This window comes from Nerophis lumbriciformis, linkage group LG03, assembly GCF_033978685.3.
Source record: "Nerophis lumbriciformis linkage group LG03, RoL_Nlum_v2.1, whole genome shotgun sequence".
NCBI lineage: Eukaryota > Metazoa > Chordata > Actinopteri > Syngnathiformes > Syngnathidae > Nerophis > Nerophis lumbriciformis.
Window position 1 is genome coordinate 9,047,678 of NC_084550.2, and position 22,685 is coordinate 9,070,362.

The following is a 22,685-nucleotide window of genomic DNA, read 5'->3' on the forward strand; positions in this document are numbered from 1 at the left end:
AAAGTGCTTTAAGTTGTATAAGTGTTTTATAGCTAGATAACCAGTGTTGAGTACTCGTATTACTTTTTGTTGTAAGTAGTAACGCAACGTATTGCTTGTTCTTATAATGTAATTAGTTAGTCGTTACAATGTTAAAGCAGTTTTAATTTTGTTCATAAACGTTAGGCTTATTGTCTCACGCTTGTGCGCGGGAATAGATAGAGCTTCTACTCGCTCATTGCGGTGAAGGCCACTAGCTGTTCAGTTTGGAACTACTTTTTAGCCACTCAGCCGCAACACCCGGTTGGTCCACACGGGCTAGGGCTAGAGGAAATTTCAAGTCGAGTAGCAGCTAAACATTTGACTCACCTAACAGCAGAAAGGAGCTATTGCTAGCTGTTGTGCTAAGTCGCTAACAGAACTGAACAAAATACAATGAGAATAGTGATTAAGTCGCTACAAGAAGAGATATGTTCTCAAGCAAATTGGTGTGCACACTGCTGAGTCAGCATTAATATAGCTGATGAGTTCATTGCAACAACATTATGACATGTCTAAACACATAACATACACACCAACATCTGCTGGGTGCTGAACTTCAAATGCAATTACTGTCATCTTGTGAGGTTGATTTAAACGATACATTAGCAGATTGCCTACGGCCACCGCTGTTAATGCATTTTGACCCGGTGCTAAACAGCGATCCCGGTGGGTGTTTGCTATTATAGACCTCGCGACTATATTAGACTTGACGGTGTGGACTATTTCTGGTATATTATGATAGTTACACCTTTGTTGATGGATTTGTTTTACTGGTGATGATTCATTACTCATTGAGCATGCAATAACTTGTGGCATTAACCTCACATCTTCAGCGTAGCGTCTCTCTCGGCCATTTTACTAACCGTTTTGTTCTTTGCTCCTGTCCAGGTCGTGTTGAAGAGAACGGTTTTGATGTTGCGCCTGGAGAAAGGGGAGGAGACCGTGGGCGCAGGGGGCGTGGCAGAGGTGAGTGTCGCAAACAGTCAGACACGCAATCTTTGTATGAAATGTGTTGACTCAACTGTTAGCAATTCTGTCTGACATGTCTTGTCAGAGTATTTCATAATACAGTGGATATTTTATGTGCCAGTCGCAAAAAAATCAAAGATCAAAATACCAAATTCCGCTGTATTTGTTCTTACTGCTGGCAGTGATTCTGAATTTGACAGTGAGCTCAATGATTTTGCTTTTTCTAAGTCACGTGAGTGCTGGCAGCCCAACATATCATCTTTCGCCAGCAGTAATCCTGTGACTAATTTGACGACATGGTGTGATTTTAAAGTGACTTTTTGTTTCCTCTTGAAGAGCATGTTCACCCTTGTCATTTTTGGTCTAGTTAAAGCAAACTAGTCCATTTGCTCTGCTAGTGCCGTGCGTTCAAGTGTCGACGCAGTCCATAGAACCTAGGACCATACCAAACTTGGAGGTGGGAATCTTTGGGCATCTCACGATTCGATTACAATTACAATTCAGGAGCTACGATTTGATTAAAAATTGATTATTGATGCATCTTTAATTCATATATATTTATGCAGGGTTAAATTTCAGGAGGAACAGTGTGGTTTTCGTCCTGGTCGTGGAACTGTGGACCAGCTCTATACTCTCGGCAGGGTCCTTGAGGGTGCATGGGAGTTTGCCCAACCAGTCTACATGTGTTTTGTGGACTTGGAGAAGGCATTCGACCGTGTCCCTCGGGAAGTCCTGTGGGGAGTGCTCAGAGAGTATGGGGTATCGGACTGTCTGATTGTGGCAGTCCGCTCCCTGTATGCTCAGTGCCAGAGCTTGGTCCGCATTGCCGGCAGTAAGTCGGACACGTTTCCAGTGAGGGTTGGACTCCGCCAAGGTTGCCCTTTGTCACCGATTCTGTTCATAACTTTTATGGACAGAATTTCTAGGCGCAGTCAAGGCGTTGAGGGGATCTGGTTTGGTGGCTGCAGGATTAGGTCTCTGCTTTTTACAGATGATGTGGTCCTGATGGCTTCATCTGGCCAGGATCTTCAGCTCTCACTGGATCGGTTTGCAGCCGAGTGTGAAGCGACTGGGATGAGAATCAGCACCTCCAAGTCCGAGTCCATGGTTCTCGCCCGGAAAAGGGTGGAGTGCCATCTCCGGGTTGGGGAGGAGATCTTGCCCCAAGTGGAGGAGTTCAAGTACCTCGGAGTCTTGTTCACGAGTGAGGGAAGAGTGGATCGTGAGATCGACAGGCGGATCGGTGCGGCGTCTTCAGTAATGCGGACGCTGTATCGATCCGTTGTGGTGAAGAAGGAGCTGAGCCGGAAGGCAAAGCTCTCAATTTACCGGTCGATCTACGTTCCCATCCTCACCTATGGTCATGAGCTTTGGGTTATGACCGAAAGGACAAGATCACGGGTACAAGCGCCCGAAATGAGTTTCCTCCGCCGGGTGGCGGGGCTCTCCCTTAGAGATAGGGTGAGAAGCTCTGCCATCCGGGGGGAGCTCAAAGTAAAGCCGCTGCTCCTCCACATCGAGAGGAGCCAGATGAGGTGGTTCGGGCATCTGTTCAGGATGCCACCCGAACGCCTCCCTAGGGAGGTGTTTAGCGCACCTCCGACCGGTAGGAGGCCGCGGGGAAGACCCAGGACACGTTGGGAAGACTATGTCTCCCGGCTGGCCTGGGAACGCTTCGGGGTCCCACAGGAAGAGCTGGACGAAGTGGCTGGGGAGAGGGAAGTCTGGGCTTCCCTGCTTAGGCTGCTGCCCCCGCGCCCCGACCTCGGATAAGCGGAAGAAGATGGATGGGTTAAATTTTTTTCGTTTCAAAAAATAATTGTTTATCACTTGCAACTTAAAAAAAAAAAAATAATAATTTTGAATAAGAGAGTTAAATTATATCCCACATTTATTAAATTAATAAAAATGTGTGCAAAGCTGTACCATGAGAACCATAACAATTTCCCTTGTGGATTATTAAAGTTTGTCTAAGTACCCAATTTAAAGGAGCTGGTTGGATCTCTCGGTGAGGTGGCTCGCTGCGGTCAGATACATTTTAGACTGTGTTCATTACTTTATTTACAATAAATACATCGATTATCGATTACTGACGTTTAGTAATCGATTCTATAATCGTTCATGTCCGAATTGTAATGTATCTAAAAATCTATTATTTCCTTTCAGGCTGTGACCGCTTGAGTGATGGTTCTCGGTCTGGTTACAAGTAGACTCCAGTGCTGAGTGAGGCAACAGGGTTCCCCTTATTGTAACTGAAGTTAATCGCCGCCCCACCTTGAAAAATAAGGGTTTTTTAACGTGAAAACAAACTAAAATAATAATGTACTGTAGCCTCCGGAAGAAGTGACACAAAGTTCAACTCTATTTTTAACTTTTATTGCCAATCTTATGTTAACAACCGGCACAATTCCAACAGGTTTTACCTCCCGTGCAAAGTCTTGCGTCTCCGTGCTTGTAATGTGCACAGGATGTAAACAAGATGCACGTGGTTGTCTGGAGCATATTCAGCATGTCTGCGATACGGATGTGTGGACAGTGATCTACAAAATGTGCCAATATTAAGAAGACAGGGGTGGCTTTTTAATGTGACATCATGGTCGCTGCAGCTCGTCTCTTTTGTGTGAATGGGTGAATGTGGAAATAGTGTCAAAGCGCTTTGGAGTTCCTTAAAAAAGGTAGAAAAGCGCTATACAAGTATAACCCTTTACCTTTACCTTTACCTTTTGTCATGGACATCGAGGGACAGAAGTAGAGTCTCCAAACACGAGCACATTCTATAGTAACACCAGAAAAAGATGCTAGATTTGTTGCTGGTCGTTTTTAATAAAAAGTCATTAAAATCTCTAGGCACTTTGTACAATAAGCAGCAACAAATGAAAATATGGCAAAACGATGTAAAATATGTTAATACTAATTAATATTTGTTTTTAAATGTATGTACCGTATTTTTCGGAGTGTAAGTCGCTCCGGAGTATAAGTCGCTCCGGAGTATAAGTCGCACCGGCCGAAAATGCATAATAAAGAAGGAAAAAAACATATACAAGTCGCATTTTTTGGGGAAATGTATTTGATAAAAGCCAACACCAAGAATAGACATTTGAAAGGCTATTTAAAATAAATAAAGAATAGTGAACAACAGGCTGAATAAGTGTACGTTATATGAGGCATAAATAACCAACTCAGAACGTGCCTGGTATGTTAACGTAACATATTATGGTAAGAGTCATTCAAATAACTATAACATATAGAACATGCTATACGTTTACCAAACAATCTGTCACTCTTAATCGCTAAATCCCATGAAATCTTATACGTCTAGTCTCTTACATGAATGAGCTAAATAATATTATTTGATATTTTACGCTAATGTGTTAATAATTTCACACATACGTCGCTTCTGAGTATAAGTCGCACCCCCGGCCAAACTCTGGGGGGAAAAAAACTGCGACTTATAGTCCGAAAAATACGGTATACATTGTTTGAGCCTTTTTAAAAAAAAATGAAATCATAGGAAATTGTGCGATGTCATGGTGACCAGCGCCCTAACCACAACCACATCGCCATTTCCCCTGTTAATTCTTAAATATTTTGTCTGTAATACAAATGTGTAAGCAGCTTAATTTATTAGAGAATGTGTGCTTGCGTGAAGATTTGTCTTTTGATATATGAGCAAGTATAGTTTTGTGTTTTCACCAAGCTTGGTCTTTGGTGGATTGCGTCACATGTTTGGAGAACTAACATAGCGTGTAACATCTATTTGTGTCGGCAAGCCTTCCAAGTATTTTGGCACTCAACATTTGTGGAATCAGCTTAGTCCTCACAGCTGCCACCTATTGAGGTTCAGTGGATATGTGTTCTAATATAGTTGTGGCCCTTCACCTCCTCCTAAACATGTAGGTTATTACTTAGTCGAGTACTTAGGCGTGCCCTGCAACCAGAGGTGGATAGAGTACCCAAAAATTACCGTATTTTTCAGACTATAAGTCGCTCCGGAGTATAAGTCGCACCGGCCGAAAATGCATAATAAAGAAGGAAAAAACATAAGTCGCAGTGAAGTATAAGTCACATTTTTGGGGGACATTTATTTGATAAAACCCAACAACAAGAATAGACATTTGAAAGGCAATTTAAAATAAATAAAGAATAGTGAACAACAGGCTGAATAAGTGTACGTTATATGAGGCATAAATAACCAACTGGTATGTTAACGTAACATATTATGGTAAGAGTCATTCAAATAACTATAACATATAGAACATGCTATACGTTTACCAAACAATCTGTCACTCCTAATCGCTAAATCCGATGAAATCTTATACGTCTAGTTTCTTACGTGAATGAGCTAAATAATATTTGATATTTTACGGTAATGTGTTAATAATTTCACACACAAGTCGCTCCTGAGTATAAGTCGCACCCCCCGGCCAAACTATGAAAAAAAACTGCGACTTATAGTCCGAAAAATACGGTAATTACCGGTTTTAAAGATTTGTGCTGCCTTGTCTGACGTCATGTCTCTTTAAAGGCGGTATGTTTTCTATCCACCAAATTAGTCTTGATTTGTCAAATAATTCAGTTTCTTTTATTTTCACATCTACAGTACCGTATTTTCCGCACCATAAGGCGCCCTGGGTTAAAAGCCGCGCCTTCAATGAACGGCATATTTCAAAACTTTGTCCACCTATAAGCCGCCCGGTGTTGTAAGCCGCATCTAACTGCGCTAAAGGAATGTCAAAAAAAACAGTCAGATAGGTCAGTCAAACTTTAATAATATATTAAAAACCAGCGTTCTAACAACTCTGTTCACTCCCAAAATGTACGCAAATGTGCAATCACAAACATAGTAAAATTCAAAATAGTGCAGAGCAATAGCAACATAATGTTGCTCGAACGTTAATGTCACAACACACAAAATAAACATAACGCTCACTTTCTGAAGTTATTCTTCATTCATAAATCCCTCGAATTATTCTCCTTCGTTGTCCGAATTGAAAAGTTGGGCGAATGTGGGATCCAAAATGTCGTCTGGCGCTGTCTCCCTGCCTCCCTGTCTTGGTGAACGTCACGTGTGTTCGCCTTCTGTCATCCACTGTTCCCACGCAGTTAGCAGTCTAGCTTCGAATGCCCTGTTGACACCAATATCTAGCGGCTGGAGGTCTTTTGTCAATCCACCCGGAATGACGGCGAGTATTGAATTAAGCGCGTAAGCGTGTCTCTTAATGTGATGTTATGAGCTAGCAAATATAACAACTACACTACCCAGCATGCAACGATAGTGACGAGCATGCGCGGTAGCCCTGAGAAGCGTTGTTGTATGTGCTGGCAGTTAGAATGTGGTTATGAGCACGCTGTGAGTAAACGTTGAGAACTCAGTTAACACGCCTCGTCTGCATTATTTATAATTAGACAGACAACACACTTAATAGGAGCCATTTTGGGGTCTTTACATAAACACACAAATGGAAATGAAACGTCACATATCCCAGCATGCACCGCGCGCTTCTTCTACGGGGAAAAAAGATGGCGGCTGTTTACCGAAGTTGCGAGACCGAAACTTTATGAAAATGAATCTTAATATTTATCCATATATAAAGCGCACCGGGTTATAAGGCGCACTGTCAGCTTTTGAGAAAATTTGTGGTTTTTAGGTGCGCCTTATAGTGCGGAAAATACGGTACATGTGAAGTGCAAGTTTCCGTGCTCTAACTCTGTGACTGTTGGCTATACGAAGTGTGCCTTTTGTACACTGGGGGGCAATTGTGGTCATTTCAGCTTATTGTTGTTGTTGTTGTTGGAAATGTAAATACAGTAGTCGCAGAGAATGCTACAAGCTAATAAGCTAGTGTTAGTAACTTTCAAGCTTAGGATCTAACAGATAAGTACTTTCCACTGCTATTTGGAGTTGTGGGTAATGTTTTAATGTGTTTAAATGACACTTGAGGTTATTATGATCATCAAAGACATACAAAAAGCACACTATTTTAGTCAGTTGTTTTTAGGTTACTGTTAACCAGTTCTCTCAAACAGCCGGGATGTGCTGGCGTCATGTCACATAATAAACTGTCTTCTTTGGGAACATTTTGACACCGCTCAAAGGTGGTCCTGGCTAGATTTACGCCTTAAACAAACCATCCCTTGGCACTACCCCACCCCCCACACCCCACCACCAACTCTTAAATACAAAAAGGTAACAAGAACAGAGAAATAACAAGATACATAAATGAAATGCAGTCAGTGCTGTCGTACAAGAGGGAAAGATTATAAATTCTAAGGGCTCACAGCCCGCCAAGGCCCATACTGCCTTACACACAGGCAATGAATGGGGTAAAGGAGCCCTCACCAATATTCTTTCAGGGGGCACATACATTCTAGCTACTGCCCCTGAATACAGTATATAAACACCAATAGCACAAATTCTTCATCACAGGATCTAATAACCATGCTTGAAAAATCCTTGACGAAAGCTAACAAACTACTCTATGGAGCAAAAAATAAGAGTCTTGCAGTAAACTGTTTTGTAGTTTACCTACGAGTTTTTTTTTTTACCATTCTAATATCTGCAGATAATTAACATAACATAACTTTAGTGAACACACCAATATGTACCAGATGAGGGCGTTAAAAGAGAAGTTTGATTGTCTCTCGGCTGCTATCCAGGCTATTCGCCGTCTCTTTATTAGCTTTATAACCCGACTTCTTTCGGCTTTGCTTTCACGCTGGAAATGAGAAAAATCTCACCAAATCCTTTTTTTCCCCCGAAAGCGATCATGACCCCGATTCTGCCAGTTAATGATGCCTCACGTTCGCACTACGTCTTAAACTTGTTAAATAAAATAAAAAACTAAAGTTAAGCACAGAGTCTTGCATTTGGCCATGTAAATAAGCTAATAAAGTTAAAGTTAAAGTACCAATGATTGTCACACACACACTAGGTGTGGCGAAATTATTCTCTGCATTTGACCCATCACCCTTGATCACCCCCTGGGAGGTGAGGGGAGCAGTGGGCAGCAGCGGTGGCTGCGCCCGGGAATCATTTTGGTGATTTAACCCCCAATTCCAACCCTTGATGCTGAGTGCCAAGCAGGGAGGTAATGGGTCCCATTTTTTTATAGTCTTTGGTATGACTCGGCCGGGATTTGAACTCCCAACCTACCGATCTCAGGACGGACACTCTAACCACTAGGCCACTGAGTAGGTCAATCAGAGGCCAGCAAGACCCACAATGCAATGCGTTTTCACGTCACACTTTCAAGCCCTATAAAACCAAGGTGGAAATGTTCTGGCCCGTGGGTGAGATGGGTAGAAGTGTTTAATAACCTGCACAAGAGGCGGATTTAGGAGAAGCAGGAATATTATGCATTCGTTTTAGAAAGAATGGCAGAAGAATGGTGAAATCTGTGTGTATGTATGTAGGTACATATGTATGTGTCGCTGCCCCGGTGTGCATTGCTGATCGCGGCGCCGGGTCTGCTGAGGTGCCGTGGCATGCCGGCTGTGGGCGCAGGGCTGGGCCCTTATGGCTTTTTGCCGGATGGGATGCCTGGTGGGTGGTGGGCGGGGGGGGCCTGGACGTGCGGGAGGGGCTGCGGGGTTTGGTGGCGTTGGGCACTGTTGGCGACCAGGCCTCTTATTTATTTTTATTTATTTTATTTTATTTAAAGGGTTTATTTTTGTGTGTGTGTTGTGTATGTATGTGTTTGTGTATATGTGGGCTTATGTATATGTGTGTGGGTGTATTAATGTGTATATATGTGTGGATGTGTATGTTTATATGTATATGCATGCGTGTGTATATGTGTGTATGTGTATGTATATGTATATGCATATATGTATGTGTGTATGTATGTGTATATGAATGTGTAGGTGTGTGCATGGGTGTGGATGTCCGGTGGCTCAATTGGCCTGGCTGTGGATGAGTTGGGGTAGGTGGGTTGGTGGCCTCGGTGGTAGCCGGGGGTGTGCGTTGTTGTGGTTTACGGGGTCGGTCGCTTTTTTGTTTTGGTTTCGGCGGCCGCGGGTGTTTACGCTGCGGACGGGCGGTGGTGGTGATGGTTGCTGCGGTGATACCAGCGGTTGGCATCGCTGTGTTGGGTTGGAGTGGCTGGGGGACTGTGGCTGGTGTCTGTGCGCTTGTGGGGTTGTGGGGCTGGCTGGCGTTGGCTTGCCGGCTGGTTTGGGGGCTGGCGGGCGGACGGGATGCATTGGCTTCTTCCCCCGTTGGGGGGCTCCTTCCCCTGGCCGGGACTCGTATGGGCACGTTGCTGTGTGGATGGCCGGGATGCGGTGTTTGCATTGGGCGTGGGGGCTGTGCGGTTTCTCTGCGTTTGGTTGCCGGTATGGGCTCTGCAGGGTTGGGTTGGGGCGGGCGGGGGCTGGCTTTGTTTGGCGGGGGGAGGGGCTCGCGTGGCGTCACGTTAAAGTGGTCTGGTGTGGGTCACGGGCTGTGGCGGGGGGTGGCGGCCTCCTGGCCGTAGTTCCTGGTTGTCGGCCGCGTGGACTGGGGGGATGTCCGGGCCCTCTACTCCTCCTACTTATAGCGCACACAGTCACACATATATAGGACTTTGGGGATTGTCCTGCGGGGAGGCATGGCGGGGGGTTGAGGATGCCTCCAATGGGGCTCCAGTCCTCCTGTCTTGTCCCCTGCTCGTCCATCCCTCAATCTTAGCTGCATATTAGACACTTAGGATTTGGGGGGCTTGGTTTGGTTGGGACCCACCATGACCTTGATGTCCCCCAATTTTAATCGCATTATTAGTTCCCACAAGCATACATATCTCACTCACGCTACAGTACACACATCAATAGGGACTGGAGGTCGGCTGTAACGGCTGACCTCCTAATTTTAACTACACAGTAGACACTCTGGGGGCCTTGTACACATGCATGGGGGGTTTGGGGTTCGGCGCACCCCTCATTGCCTCGTCGGCCGGCGGGGACTGCGGTCTGGTGGCCTGCCAGGCTTTTATTCATTTATTATTGTTATATATTTATTTTTTTATTTTTAATGTATTTATTATTTTTATTTTTATTATTTACTTATTTTTATTTTATTTTATTTTTTTTTTAATTTTATTTTTTATTTTATTTTATTTTATTTTATTTTATTTTATTTTTATTTTTATTTTTTTTTTTTTTTAATCTTATTATTTATTTGTGTGTGGCGTCGCGCGGGTCTCACTTCCTGTTGGATGGGGTCCGTGCCCGTGTGGCCCGACCTTGCGCTGTGGGGTCTCTGTTGGTGACTTGGTGTGGTGGCGGCGCAGCCCCCGTGTCTGGTCTGGATGCTGTGTCTCGGTTGTTTGGGCGGTGGTGTGTTTGTGCGGGTTTGGGTTGGGGTGGGGGGCCTTTTGGTTGGGGGGGTGGTTGGTGTCTCTTGTTTGCGTGTTGGCGTTCGGGCTGACCGGCGAGCTGGCGCCGGCTGGTCTCCGTGGCCCTGGTGGCGTGTGGTTGCTGGTCGCAGTTTTTTTTTTGATCGCTTTGATTTGATTGGCTGGTGCTGGCTGTCTGGGGTTATTGCGGCTGCTGTTTCTGCTGCCGTTTGTTTGTGGTGTGGGCGCCCGTGGCTGCTGGGTCTGGTGCAGGGGTGTGGCTGATGTTGTGACTGATGGCAGCGCGCGCGCGTGATGGCTGTCGGGGCTGACGAACTGTGTATATGTATGTATATGTGTGTGTATGTATGTATGTTTATATATGTGTATGTGTACATATGTGTATGTATATGTATATATGTGTATGTGTGGGTATGTATACGTGTATGTGTGTATGTGTATGTATATATGTATGTATGTATGTATATTTCTGGGGGTACGCTCTGGGCCTGCCTGTCAGACGGGGGTCGACGCCACAGGCTACTGCATCCGAACTGCGTGTCTGGAGCTCCTGGGTCCCGCTGTCCATCCCTTCCGGGTGCCCGTCTTGGTTGGGGCCTGTTGGGCCTAGTCCCTGCGTCTATTGTGGTAGCTTGGTGCTGCAAGGTATTCCGAGGTGCTGCGAGTCGGCCAGTTGCTGGGGTAGTGACCTTGTTTGTCAGCATGTCTGTGATCTTCTTTTAATTCTTTTTTTTTTTTTTTTTTTTTTTTAAAATTAATTAATTAATTAATTAATTAATTTATTTATTTTTTAATATATTTTATTAATATTATTTTTTAATTTTCCCCTCCCTCAGGGGGGGGGCTCGGCGGGGCGGTTGCTGGTTGTTCCATCTCCATCGTTGGGGTCCCTGCGGGTGGGGTGGGTAGTTCCCGTGGCCCTGTGCCTGGGTGGTCCTGCGGCGGCCGGTTTGGGTGGGGTGGCCGGGGGCTGGCCTCGCCGCGCTCTCCGGGGGTGGGGGGTGGGCTCGTGGGGGCCCGGTTGCCGGTGGGGCGGGGGCGGTCTTCCCGTCCGGTTGCGGGGAGTCTCTGGGTCCCTCGGGCGGGGCGTCTCGCCTTTCTGCCCGTGTGGGGTGTGGTCTCTCGCTGGCTTGGGGTCTGGCTGTCCCCTGCTTTTCTCGTGCCCTGTCCTCTGCCGGGTGCGTCTGTCTGCGGCCTGCTGCTGGCCCTTGTGGGCGGTACGGTGGGTCGGGCTATGGGGTTCCTGTCGCTGGCCGGCTTGGCTGCGTGGGGGCGGTGGTCCCTGGTTCCCTGGGCACCACGCCTCCTGTTTGTGGGTTGGGCTCTCGGGGGTGATGGGGCCGTGCTCTGGCTCCCACGCACTCTGGGAGTCGAATGTATTGTACATGCAAATTCACATATGCTCACATACGTACATAGGTACCTACGCTCCCACATACATACACAAATACAGTACATATTTACCTACCTAATGTTCGTACATCCACACGCACATTCAATATACAAACATACACATACACATACTGTACATATACATTCACTGTACAAACACATATACACATTCTGTACATATACATTCATTGTACAAACACATATACACATTCTGTACATATACAAGTACATATGCATACTTACACTCATGCACATAATCACGTTTCATCAAACATATATTAACGTTGTTGCCCTAGGGTAAACTGGGTGTAACACATGGCACACTGACAAAGCTTAACCTATTGTGACTATAACAATCTACAAGGTTAATGTAGGTTGCTTCTCTTTCTCCCCCTCCATTTTTCTGCATTCTTTCGTATCTCAAGTTATCATTACGTATATGTATTGTTGCATTTAAACAACTGTATTGTTGATAATAAAGGTAAATTATTGGTATTGTTCATTATCAATAGCGCTATTTCTATTGGTATTTGTATTGATCCATTTGTAGTGTAATAATGCTCATTGTTATTTCTGTATTATTTTTTATTTTTCGCTAACTGCTTATTTGCTATTACTTTTACCATCATATTTGTACATGTCATATTTGCTGATGTTGCTCTATTGTTGTTGTTGTTGTTGTTGTTGTTGTTTGCTGTTGTTGTTTTTGTCTCTCTGTCTAATCCCCCTCTTGTCCCCACAATTTCCCCCTCTGTCTTCTTTTTTTTTTTCTCTTTCTATCCCCTCCTGCTCCGGCCCGGCTGCACTAAATGATAATATAAATACATTTAATAAAGTCAAATACAAATAAGGCAACAAGAGAAGTATCCTACACTTCTCTTTTGTAAAGTAAATCTGAACAGCCGACATGGGCATCTACATCAACTATATGATTTGCCTGAGAAGCTGGACAGGACATTAAAAAAAAAATAAAAAAAAAAAAATAAAAAAAAAAAAAAAAAAAAAGAAAGAATGGCAGGCAAATTTCCGCCCTTACCTTGGAGCAAATGTGCCTGCTGCCTTCTCTATATAGAAAGGGCCACTAATGGAAATGAGTCGTGGTAGTCTAGAAAACTGGTAATGCCCATAGCAAAAACTGGCCTTGACTCTGCTTGTTATTCCTTGCCAGTCTCCGTTTGATTGGTGAAATGGTTTTAAACGTCACTAGTGTATACTTTGCATTGGTGAAACGGAGTCATGTGACTGCCAGGCTCCGTTTGATCGGTGAAATGGAATCAAACATTACTAGTGCTTACGTTTGATTAGTGAAATCAAGTCATGTGACAGTGCCTGCCATAAGAAGGCTTGCAGACAAATGAATACATCTTTAACCAGCCTTAATCAATAGATTATAAATAATTGTGATATAAATAAATGTAAAGAACGGAATAAAACTCAATATAACGGAGTAAAATTAGCGTTTTTTCTTTACAAAAACACTTAAGTAAAAGTGAAAAATATGTTAAACAATTTTACAAAAAGTTTAGGTAAGTGTAACGGAGTAAATGTAGCGCGTTACTTACCACGTTTGCCTGCAACACAAGTTGATTTATTAGTCACCATTTACAAGAATGGCACCATATGTCACTTTTCTTTAAACTTTGTATGTATACATTAGGGCTGTGAATCTTTGGATACTACGTTGTTCGATTCAGAATCGATTGATTTAAAAACATTTTCGATTAAAAATCAATACATTTTTATTAACACTGGGTGCCAGTTTTGTGATTGACTACATTCCCCCATACAATAAACAGCTTTGATAAATTTCTATATTATTAAAACTGATTTTGTTTGATAAAATTCTACCCAAACATTTAATAAAGTCAAATGCAATAAGAAATATATATATATATATATATATATATATATATATATATATATATATATACCGTATATATAAAATATGTATATATACCGTATATATAAAATATGTTTTAATCTATTTTTTTTAATCGTTACAAATCACGATTATTTGAAAATCGATTTGACTCCCCTTACATACATATATAAAATGAAAGTACAATAGCAACCGGTGAGAAAATATCACAGATTGATTTTGTTCTCAGGGGCAGGTGGTAGAGGCAGAGGAAGAGCAGCTATGGGCAACAGGTTCTCCCAGGGAATGGGGTAAGAACATGCGTTTATTGTTTTTATTCCCATGGATGACTAATGGAGGTAGTGATGTTTATTACAAGCACATGTCTTAAAAGTATACGTGTAGACAAGAAAGTCTGAACCTCCCAGGAAAATTTGCTTATCAGCAGTAACACGTTCCCTCCATTTGCTCATATTTGCATCATTTTTCATATTCTCAGCACCTTTAACCCTGCCGAGTACGGCGCCAACGCTGCTGGTCGCCACGAAACTTGGGAAGGCGACGCTAACGAGCCTGCTGAGGCAACTGGTAAGAAACATGGACTATAGCAACAATTAATTGATCAACATGATTGATATAATTAGGAAAAAAAGCTTTGAATTATATAGTTGTTAAATGAGTATAAATGGTAAATGGGTTATACTGTACTTGTAAAGCGCTTTTCTACCTTCAAGGTACTCAAAGCGCTTTGACACTATTTCCACATTCACCCATTCACACACACATTCACACACTGATGGAGGGAGCTGCCATGCAAGACCCCTAGTAGGTGGGGATTGAACCAGGAACCCTTAGGTTGCTGGCACGGCCACTCTCCCAATTAGCGCCACGCCGTTCATAACTAACTTATAAAATCTGATAAGGTAAAAAGGGTAAATTGAAGGTACATGAAGAAATAGAAGGTACAAGTAAATAAAGTGTACAAGAAGATAAATAACTAGAAGGCCAATAAAAGGTAAATCTTATTTCAGCTATGTTCCCTTAAATATGCATTAGGCTAAAAGTGCATTTTATCCGATTGATCAAACAAACTAATCGATAGATTACTAAAATAATGGATAGCTGGAGCCCTCAACTATAGTCTAAGATGAATTGTTTTTATTGGGTGCATATCTCAGTGTGTAGGGTGACGTGGGATACGCTCTAAGGACATAGTGCCCGTTTACTACCTTTTGTGAGAAAATGGCTTATTCTTGGAGCCTAAGACACTTTGTATTGCAGAAGTTGAATTTCTGTCCTTGTGTCACTGATAAGTGAAATTCAGCTTACAGTGCATCATTGAGATGACTGCTACTTTGATGGGTTTTTTTTCAGCAACATGGGGAGGCAACCCAGAAGACTGGAATTCAGAAGAATGGAATGAAGACGTGAGTATGGCTGACTTTACCCATATGTTCGATTGTGTTTTTGTTTGGGTTGTCAAAAAACGTGATTAAGGCAGTTACTAACTGGTTGATTTGATTTTGTACACACAACACAATTAACCGACGCCGTCTTTGTGACTACACTCCTACTTCAGAGGACTAATTGAAAGTCTGGTGTTTATATGTTAAATATACATATAAAATATAGCTCTGATAACTGAGGCGAGATTACCCATACTGTGCTGTAGGTGGGTTAGGGCGCTCCTTTTCTCCTGCTTTTGCTGTCAACCGCCTGTTGTAAACGTTCCCACAAACATACCGTCGATCGTGGGGGACTTCTTCACTGTTTTAGAGGACGTCATTTTATGTGAACTAATGTTTTGCAAACATTACACACGGAGAGGAAAAGCTTGTCTATCTGTATTGGCCCTGCGATGAGGTGGGGACTTGTCCAGGGGGCACCCTGTCTTCCGCCCGAGTACACCTGAGATAAGCTTCACCCCCCCTTGACCCGGAAAGAGATGAGCAGTAGAAAATGGTTGGATGATGGATGGAAAAAAAATCAAGCTTAAACACATTAAACCTTATTAGCCGCTTAAAATGACAGCATCGCTACGACAGAAGAAATTGCCCCAAAGCCAGCCGAAAAGAAAGTTGTACACACACTACAGTTAAATCTAAAAAAACCAAAAAAAACATAATAGGTTGTCGGTATCGACTTGAACAAGATATTGTCCATCCCTAATAAAATTTAGCTTTATGTAAATGTAATACAGCCAAAATATGCATAGTTTAGACACATAATGGTACCTCAGGATACAAGTTTAATTGGTGAAAAACTTGAATTGCGAAACCGCGTCACCCATTGAAATTAATTTAATCAGTGCTTGGCTTCCCTGAAAACACCTGTTTTAAATCGAAAACTAATTTTTAGATAATAAAACAATACATTAGAACAGTGTTTTTCAACCACTGTGCCACGGCACACTAGTGTGCCGTGAGATACAGTCTGGTGTGCCGTGGGAGATGATGTCATTTTACCTATTTGGGTTAAAAATATGTTTTGCAAACCAGTAACTATAGTCTGCAAATGATGTGTTGTTGTTGAGTGTCGGTACTGTCTAGAGCTCGGCATACTAACCGTGTAATACTCTTCCATATCAGTAGGTGGCAGCCGGTAGCTATTTGCTTTATAGCTGTCGTAAACAGCGAGAGGCAGCGTGCAAGTAAAAAGGTGTCTAATGCTTAAACCAAACATAAACAAACGGTGAGTGCCCCTTAGAAAAGGCATTGAAGCTTAGGGAAGGCTATGCAGAACAAAACTAAAACTGAACTGGCCACAAAGTAAACAAAAACAGAATGTGGAGCAAAGATGGCGTCCACAAAGTACATCCGAACATGACATGACAATCAACAACGTCCACACAAAGAAGGATAAAAACAACTGAAATATTCTTGATTGCTAAAACAAAGTAGATGCGGGAAATATCGCTCAAAGGAAGACATGAAACTGCTACAGGAAAATACCAAAAAAAGAGAAAAAGACACCAAAATAGGAGCGCAAGACAAGAACTCAAACACTACACACAGGAAGACAGCAAAAAACCCAAAATAAATCACGGCGTGATGTGACAGGTCGTGACAGTACACCTACTTTGAGACAAGAGCTATATTGATGCATACTGTCAACTGAGTTTCGTTTTTTAATGATTTCTGCTGGTGGTGTGCCTCTGGATTTTATCAGCGCAAAAAATGTGCCTTGGCTCAAAAAAGGTTGAAAAACACTGCATTAGAATGTATTCCGAACCACTACTGTAGTTTTATGATGTAATGTATAATAATGTACAACATTTCCCTTGGAGAGCTGACTTCTACGGTATCTCATTTGAGCTGGTTCTCCTTCAAACACCACCAACAGGATCTCTATATTGTTATGGCTAAATGTCCACCATTTTGATATTTTCACATCCATGGCTGCTTTTTTTTTGTTTTTACTACTGCTTCGGTGTGTTGCAGACGAGCAGGTTTGCTGGCTACACCTTTTTTTTTTTTTTTACCTTACACAATTTTTGAGGGACTTGGTTATGTGTTAGATGGTAAGACATTGTAGTTGCCACATGGGAAAAGTTTTGCAGTAGAATTTATAAAAAAAAAATAAAAAAAAAAGTCAATTAAGGCAATCGCTTCTCCCGTGAGCTGATAGATAGATAGATAGATAGTACTTTATTGATTCCTTCAGGAGAGTTCCATCAGGAAAATTAAAATGATGAACGATAACCAGCGAACTTCGCCGGCCAGAACAGCAAAGTCAACGGCTTAAAAGTAGACGGTGAGAGTGAGGAGGAAGTGTTGTTCGTTGTGCTAATGGCAATTCGGCTTGAGTAAAATGGCAGATTTTTTGTGATGACATAAACGTTAAGAAATTGGTATGAATCAGGATTGCATTTTTTTCTGGTACAGCCGTATTTTGAAGGATACATTCTGATCATTTACTACCGTACATTTGTATTTTCTTCTCATTGTGAAGGTTTGTCAGCCCACCTTGCTTTTTTTTTAAACATTTGTCTTTCCTTGTCCACAGTTGTCAGAGACCAAAGTATTCACTTCCTCTTCCACTCCAGGAAACCACAACCGACCTGGACACAAGTGAGGACCGACCCAGGCCTCTGACATGTACTTAAAAACAAAAACAAAAATCTGGATAATGTCTTATTTCTCCCTTCAAGTGTGGACCTGGCCAGTCTCCTGCCAAAGTCTGGGGGGGGTTCTGTTGAGTCAGACCTAATTGATGGGCCTGAGGATTTGGGCCAAAGCCTAGTTTTTACCAACTCCCACCACAATGGCCGCACAGCAACACACAGCTACGCCCATGCTACAGCCAACAGTTACGCCCACGCCGCCTCCGCGAGCACCACCTACGCGCATGCTGCCCTGGTACAGACAACCGCTCCTTCAACCACCAACACTTTTACTTGTCACAGTCGAGTAATTTTAGTTTTCCCTTGTAGTCCTCGGTCCTGGGCTCTGGTTTTGGAGCTCTGAGCGCACCAAAGCCGACGCCCGCATCGGACGCAAGGACAGCAGAGCAGCTCAATGGGCCTCGACTCGGTCAGAGAGCGAGTCAGACTTCGGCCACCCCCACCAGCAACGGTAGCGTTTCCAAAGATGCAGTGCCGCCTGCGGTACCAAGTCCAGCTCCTGCCTCCATGCCCCCGGTGGAAATCAAACCTCAGAGACTGGACGACAGACCTGTTGCTGGCCTACAGAGTAAGTTTCGATCAAAGTTATTTAACAAGGGTTTTATTCTATGCATTAAATGTTTCCTCTTCACTGTAGTAGAGATGAAGCTTCAACCAGAACCATCAGCGGTGCTCAGCCAGCTAGTGCAGAGGCATCAACAATCATCCATTCTTCCCTCCACGGAGCCTCTGGTTCTGTCTCATTCACATGCTCCTCAAGTGCCCACACCACCAGGTAGGACAGCATCAAAACACCATATGCTAAAGGTTTGAGGACAACTGCAAATCTTCTTCCATCTTCTATAGGTCATGAGTCCTCAGTCCTCCCTGTAAGAGATGGGGCCTCTCCAGGAATGAAGCCGCCTGGAGTGGATTCGCCCATCACAGAGCCTCCCATTCGACAGCTCAAGACACAGAAGCGCAGAGTGCCACCACCCTCGAAGGTGACTTGATTATGGCTATTATTGTAGTATTGTTTTATTATATCGCACCATGGTGATAACTTATTCCGAGTCGTAACTTTTGCGGTGCATACACTGTATCAAAACAATTAGAGGATGGCTGGTGGAATACATTGTGGTGTGTTCCTGTTCTCTTAATAAACATTGTCTGATGTTACGAAGGCGAAAAACAATATAATAGAATTTACTACAAAAAAATTACAGAAGTTTCAAAAAATGCATAGCATTCATCTTGGAGAGTAGACTTCTGTGCTATATCCTTTGAGCTGCTTCTCCGTCAAATACACCATCAGCAGCTTCTCTATATTTTCATGTCCGTCATTTGGATATTATATTAACATCCTCTGCTGCCGTTTTTTTCCTCCTGCACAGCACACGTTTTTTTCCTCCAGCACAGCACAGCTACACTCAAACTGCTTTACCAAGTTGACTACTGTTGCGTTTGGACCAGTTGTTCCTCCCAGGGAATTCAAGTTGCTGGTCACTCCCAAGCTCTTTTATGACACGTAAAGCTGAGTAGAAGAACCACCAGAGACAGAATGGGTATTTTGTAATTTTATTTCCAAAGCCTTTGGAAATAAACTTGAGACCAAAACCCGTACAGAAGTGCTCACCAGCACTGCTAAAAATGGTCTAACTTTTCATACGGCAAAACTTCTTCTTTTATCTCGTCTCTCTTGCCCCCACCCTCCTTGTCCCTTTCTCCACAGCTGGGCAAAGGGAAAGATAAGAGAAGGAATTTATTACTTCTCCCCCTTTCTCCCAGCTCACTCCAGATCCTTTTTGTTTATTATCTAAAGTCGGTTTTAGACGAGAAGCAGAGAAGATCTCCCCCCTTCACATTCTCAAAAGTAGGCACACAGTATTTGCAGACAACCAAAAGATAACAAATAAAGAACACTAGCTGTTTTGTAATATGACTATAGTTTAAAAGAAGTAACACACAAATATGGATATATCTAATTATCTGCCTCCGTCACTACACACGGTCATGTTTTTGTGATTTCTTTCTTTAATTCACTGCATTTAATTCGCCTCTTCCCAGCAGTCTCTTTCACTCTTTTTTTTGTTCCAGTTGTTGAAACACAAAGTTCCGTTGATCTCTAGTTGTATACCATTGCTCGTGTGTAAGACTCGATGTAATTTGTAAAGTTCACTGTGGCATTCTCTACCACAAATAGAGGGGTGAAGGTTCGTAACTCGAATTTTAGCTCGCAATCTAAAGCATAACAATTAGCAGAGAGAGAGCTCGTTTCCCGGAAAACTTGTAAGATCAGTTGCTTGTATCACGAGCTACCACTGTATACACGTTCATGATGGTAACAGAATATGCTTAAAACTTTTAATTGGTTGATCTGGTTTCACTCACTCTCTTAAATCTGGTCCTCAGATCCCTTCTTCAGCGGTAGAGATGCCGGGCTCAGCCGACATTTCGGGCCTTAATGTTCAGTTTGGAGCTCTGGATTTTGGTTCCGAGACTAGCACCGGGACAGTGGATGTGGCCCAGAAGGAGTTATCCAGAGAAAAGGTTTCAGCACCTACGGTGGCCCTGACTGCCCCCACACAGCAGCCACAGGGCAGCCTGTTTTCCAAGCCTCCAGGATCTGTAAGGTATGTTCTTTTCTTCTAGCCTGCACATACAGTAGATCCCGGCTGATCTGCGATTTTGCATTCAGTCGACATAAAAAGGGCATTTTTTTATTTGCAGGAAAATTTGCCCACAGAAAACCCTTCTAATTGACTTTAAGTTGGTAATCATAATATTATGGGGTTTAGAAGGGTACCGTATTTTCCGAACTAAAGAGGGCATCGGGGTATAAGCCACACCCACTAAATTTTAGAAGAAACAAATATTTTTCCAAATATTAGCCGCACAAGCCACAGATATACACCGGTACGAAAGATTTTGTAAATGTTTATTTACATACCTTAAATTTGTTTCCAAACGATGTCTGTAGCATGGCAGTGAAACGACTGATCAAACAAACCAAGTCATCGTCATGGACCCACTAACTGAAGAAGCCAGCTCTCCAATCAGCTAAACGAACTCAATAACTCCACGGTGGCATCTTGGTGAATTTACTGCTAAATTTGTGGCAATAAAACAATACAAAAGGAATGTCGTTGCAAATTACTAACACAGACGCTCGTAAACGTGTTAGCATATTAGCTAATGCTAACGACGCTGGCGTCATGACATTATGACAGCACATACAAACATGCATTAAAACCCTCCTACAGCCACATGGGACAGTTTAGTAAGTATTAACAGTTTGTTATACTGTAAAACATATAAATGTTGCTTAGAGTGGCGAATGAAGAATCCATACGAGTAGAACGCTATGGACGGCTAGAAGAGTAAACCGCATTACGGTTGAAAAAAAACCAAAACACTACCAATAAATTGAAGGGAACTGCAGCACTTGCAGTGAGCAAATTTGTCCAAATGATGGCGCCCTAGCGCAAACAATAAAACAATCTGTCAGTGTTTTTGCTTGATTTATGTGATAAAACTATTTTTATTATTGCTGTCAGCCAAGAAAAACCTTTAATTGAGCCGCTTGGTCTTGTAAGCCATAAGTGTAGGAAAGAAGTAGCGGTTTATAGTCCGGAATTTAGGCGATGTGCATTTCCTACTCAGTGGCCTAGTGGTTAGAGTGTCTGCCCTGATGCACTGAGTTTTATTTACGTGACTGTATGATAATAAAACATTTTTGTTAAACATGGACACAATTCTAGACATTGATTATTAGCCGGCTGCATTGATGGATTGATTGATTGAAACTTTTATTAGTAGATTGCACAGTACAGTACATATTCCGTACAATTGACCACTAAATAGAGTGTCCGCCCTGAGATCGGTAGGTTGTGAGTTCAAACCCCGGCCGATTCATACCAAAGACTATAAAAATGGGAGCCATTACCTCCCTGCTTGGCACTCAGCATCAAGGGTTGGAATTGGGGGTTAAATCACCAAAAATGATTCCTGGGTGCGGCCACCGCTGCTGCCCACTGCTCCCCTCACCTCCCAGGGGGTGATCAAGGGTGATGGGTCAAATGCAGAGAATAATTTCGCCACACCTAGTGTGTGTGTGACAATCATTGGTACTTTAACTTAACTTTTGTGGGTGAGTTCATCGGGTGAGCTGTATTTTACTATTCACCAAGGGTCTTGGCTGGTAATTCCTGTGAATAGGCGGGTACTACTGTAAATTGTGGAATTTTACAATGTTTTCTTGTGTCTTTTGCTTAAACAGCGAACACATGAGCACCCAGCCCCCTCTTCCTTCTGCTGTGGCGGAGTCCAGCTTCCCCTCACCATCCTTGGGCTTACCCAGTGCCACGCCCTCTCCCTCCCTGGGTCTCCCTGGGTCGGCCGCACCGCCCTCCACCGCAGCTACGACACCTAGCAAGCGTGTAGAGAGCGGCGGACCCCGATCCCTGCCGCCACACCTGGCCTTCTCTCAGAACAAAGACAACCCTGTATCTGCTGCTGCACCTCTCACCGTAAGGAACACTGCACAAGAGATCCAAAGAAGGAATTCGGCAATAACAATTTTTTTCCTTGTCCTAGAATGGTTACTGTGGTATAAACACGCAGAGTCCACAGGATGGTAAGTCTGTGCATTACTTTTAAAGGGTGGATACAATGTTAATACTTTTTTATTTATTTTTTTTAGCTACACAATCGGCAAGAACTGTGAAAACAGAATCTCCAATAATATCGGGGGACAGCGGCCCCGCCAATCACGCACCTCCTCCTGCAACCATTACCTCCCACTCAGCGCCCATTCCCTCACTCAACAGGTAAGAGATGTCTTTCACACCTGTAAATTGCATGTAGTTTTTATTTTAAAGTGTGTGCACATTACATGGACAAAGGTATTTGGACATGTGGTCAAACGGCTTCAACCTTTTTGGGTAGACTTTCTAAACGGTGTCCCTAAAGGCTGGACACACAGACAAAAATTAATATTTTCAAGGGATGA

The 22,685-nt window shown here is 43.1% G+C and overlaps 1 protein-coding gene across 4 annotated transcripts in view; it reads left to right on the forward strand.

Moving 5' to 3' along the window:
• Nucleotides 1-22,685, forward strand: part of LOC133578710 (ubiquitin-associated protein 2-like) — a 56,099-nt gene that overhangs the window by 12,940 nt on the left and 20,474 nt on the right. For 3 of the 4 annotated variants that reach the window (XM_061933169.1, XM_061933192.1, XM_061933176.1), the window contains exons 6-18: nt 910-987; nt 13,823-13,883; nt 14,072-14,160; nt 14,947-14,999; nt 17,578-17,642; nt 17,723-17,930; nt 18,005-18,263; nt 18,333-18,470; nt 18,542-18,678; nt 20,087-20,307; nt 21,954-22,203; nt 22,271-22,310; nt 22,377-22,503. In XM_061933169.1, the coding sequence (XP_061789153.1) occupies nt 910-987; nt 13,823-13,883; nt 14,072-14,160; nt 14,947-14,999; nt 17,578-17,642; nt 17,723-17,930; nt 18,005-18,263; nt 18,333-18,470; nt 18,542-18,678; nt 20,087-20,307; nt 21,954-22,203; nt 22,271-22,310; nt 22,377-22,503 (1,726 nt within the window). The remainder of the gene's footprint in view (nt 1-909; nt 988-13,822; nt 13,884-14,071; nt 14,161-14,946; nt 15,000-17,577; nt 17,643-17,722; nt 17,931-18,004; nt 18,264-18,332; nt 18,471-18,541; nt 18,679-20,086; nt 20,308-21,953; nt 22,204-22,270; nt 22,311-22,376; nt 22,504-22,685) is intronic. The other variant, XM_061933184.1, reaches the window with a different exon arrangement.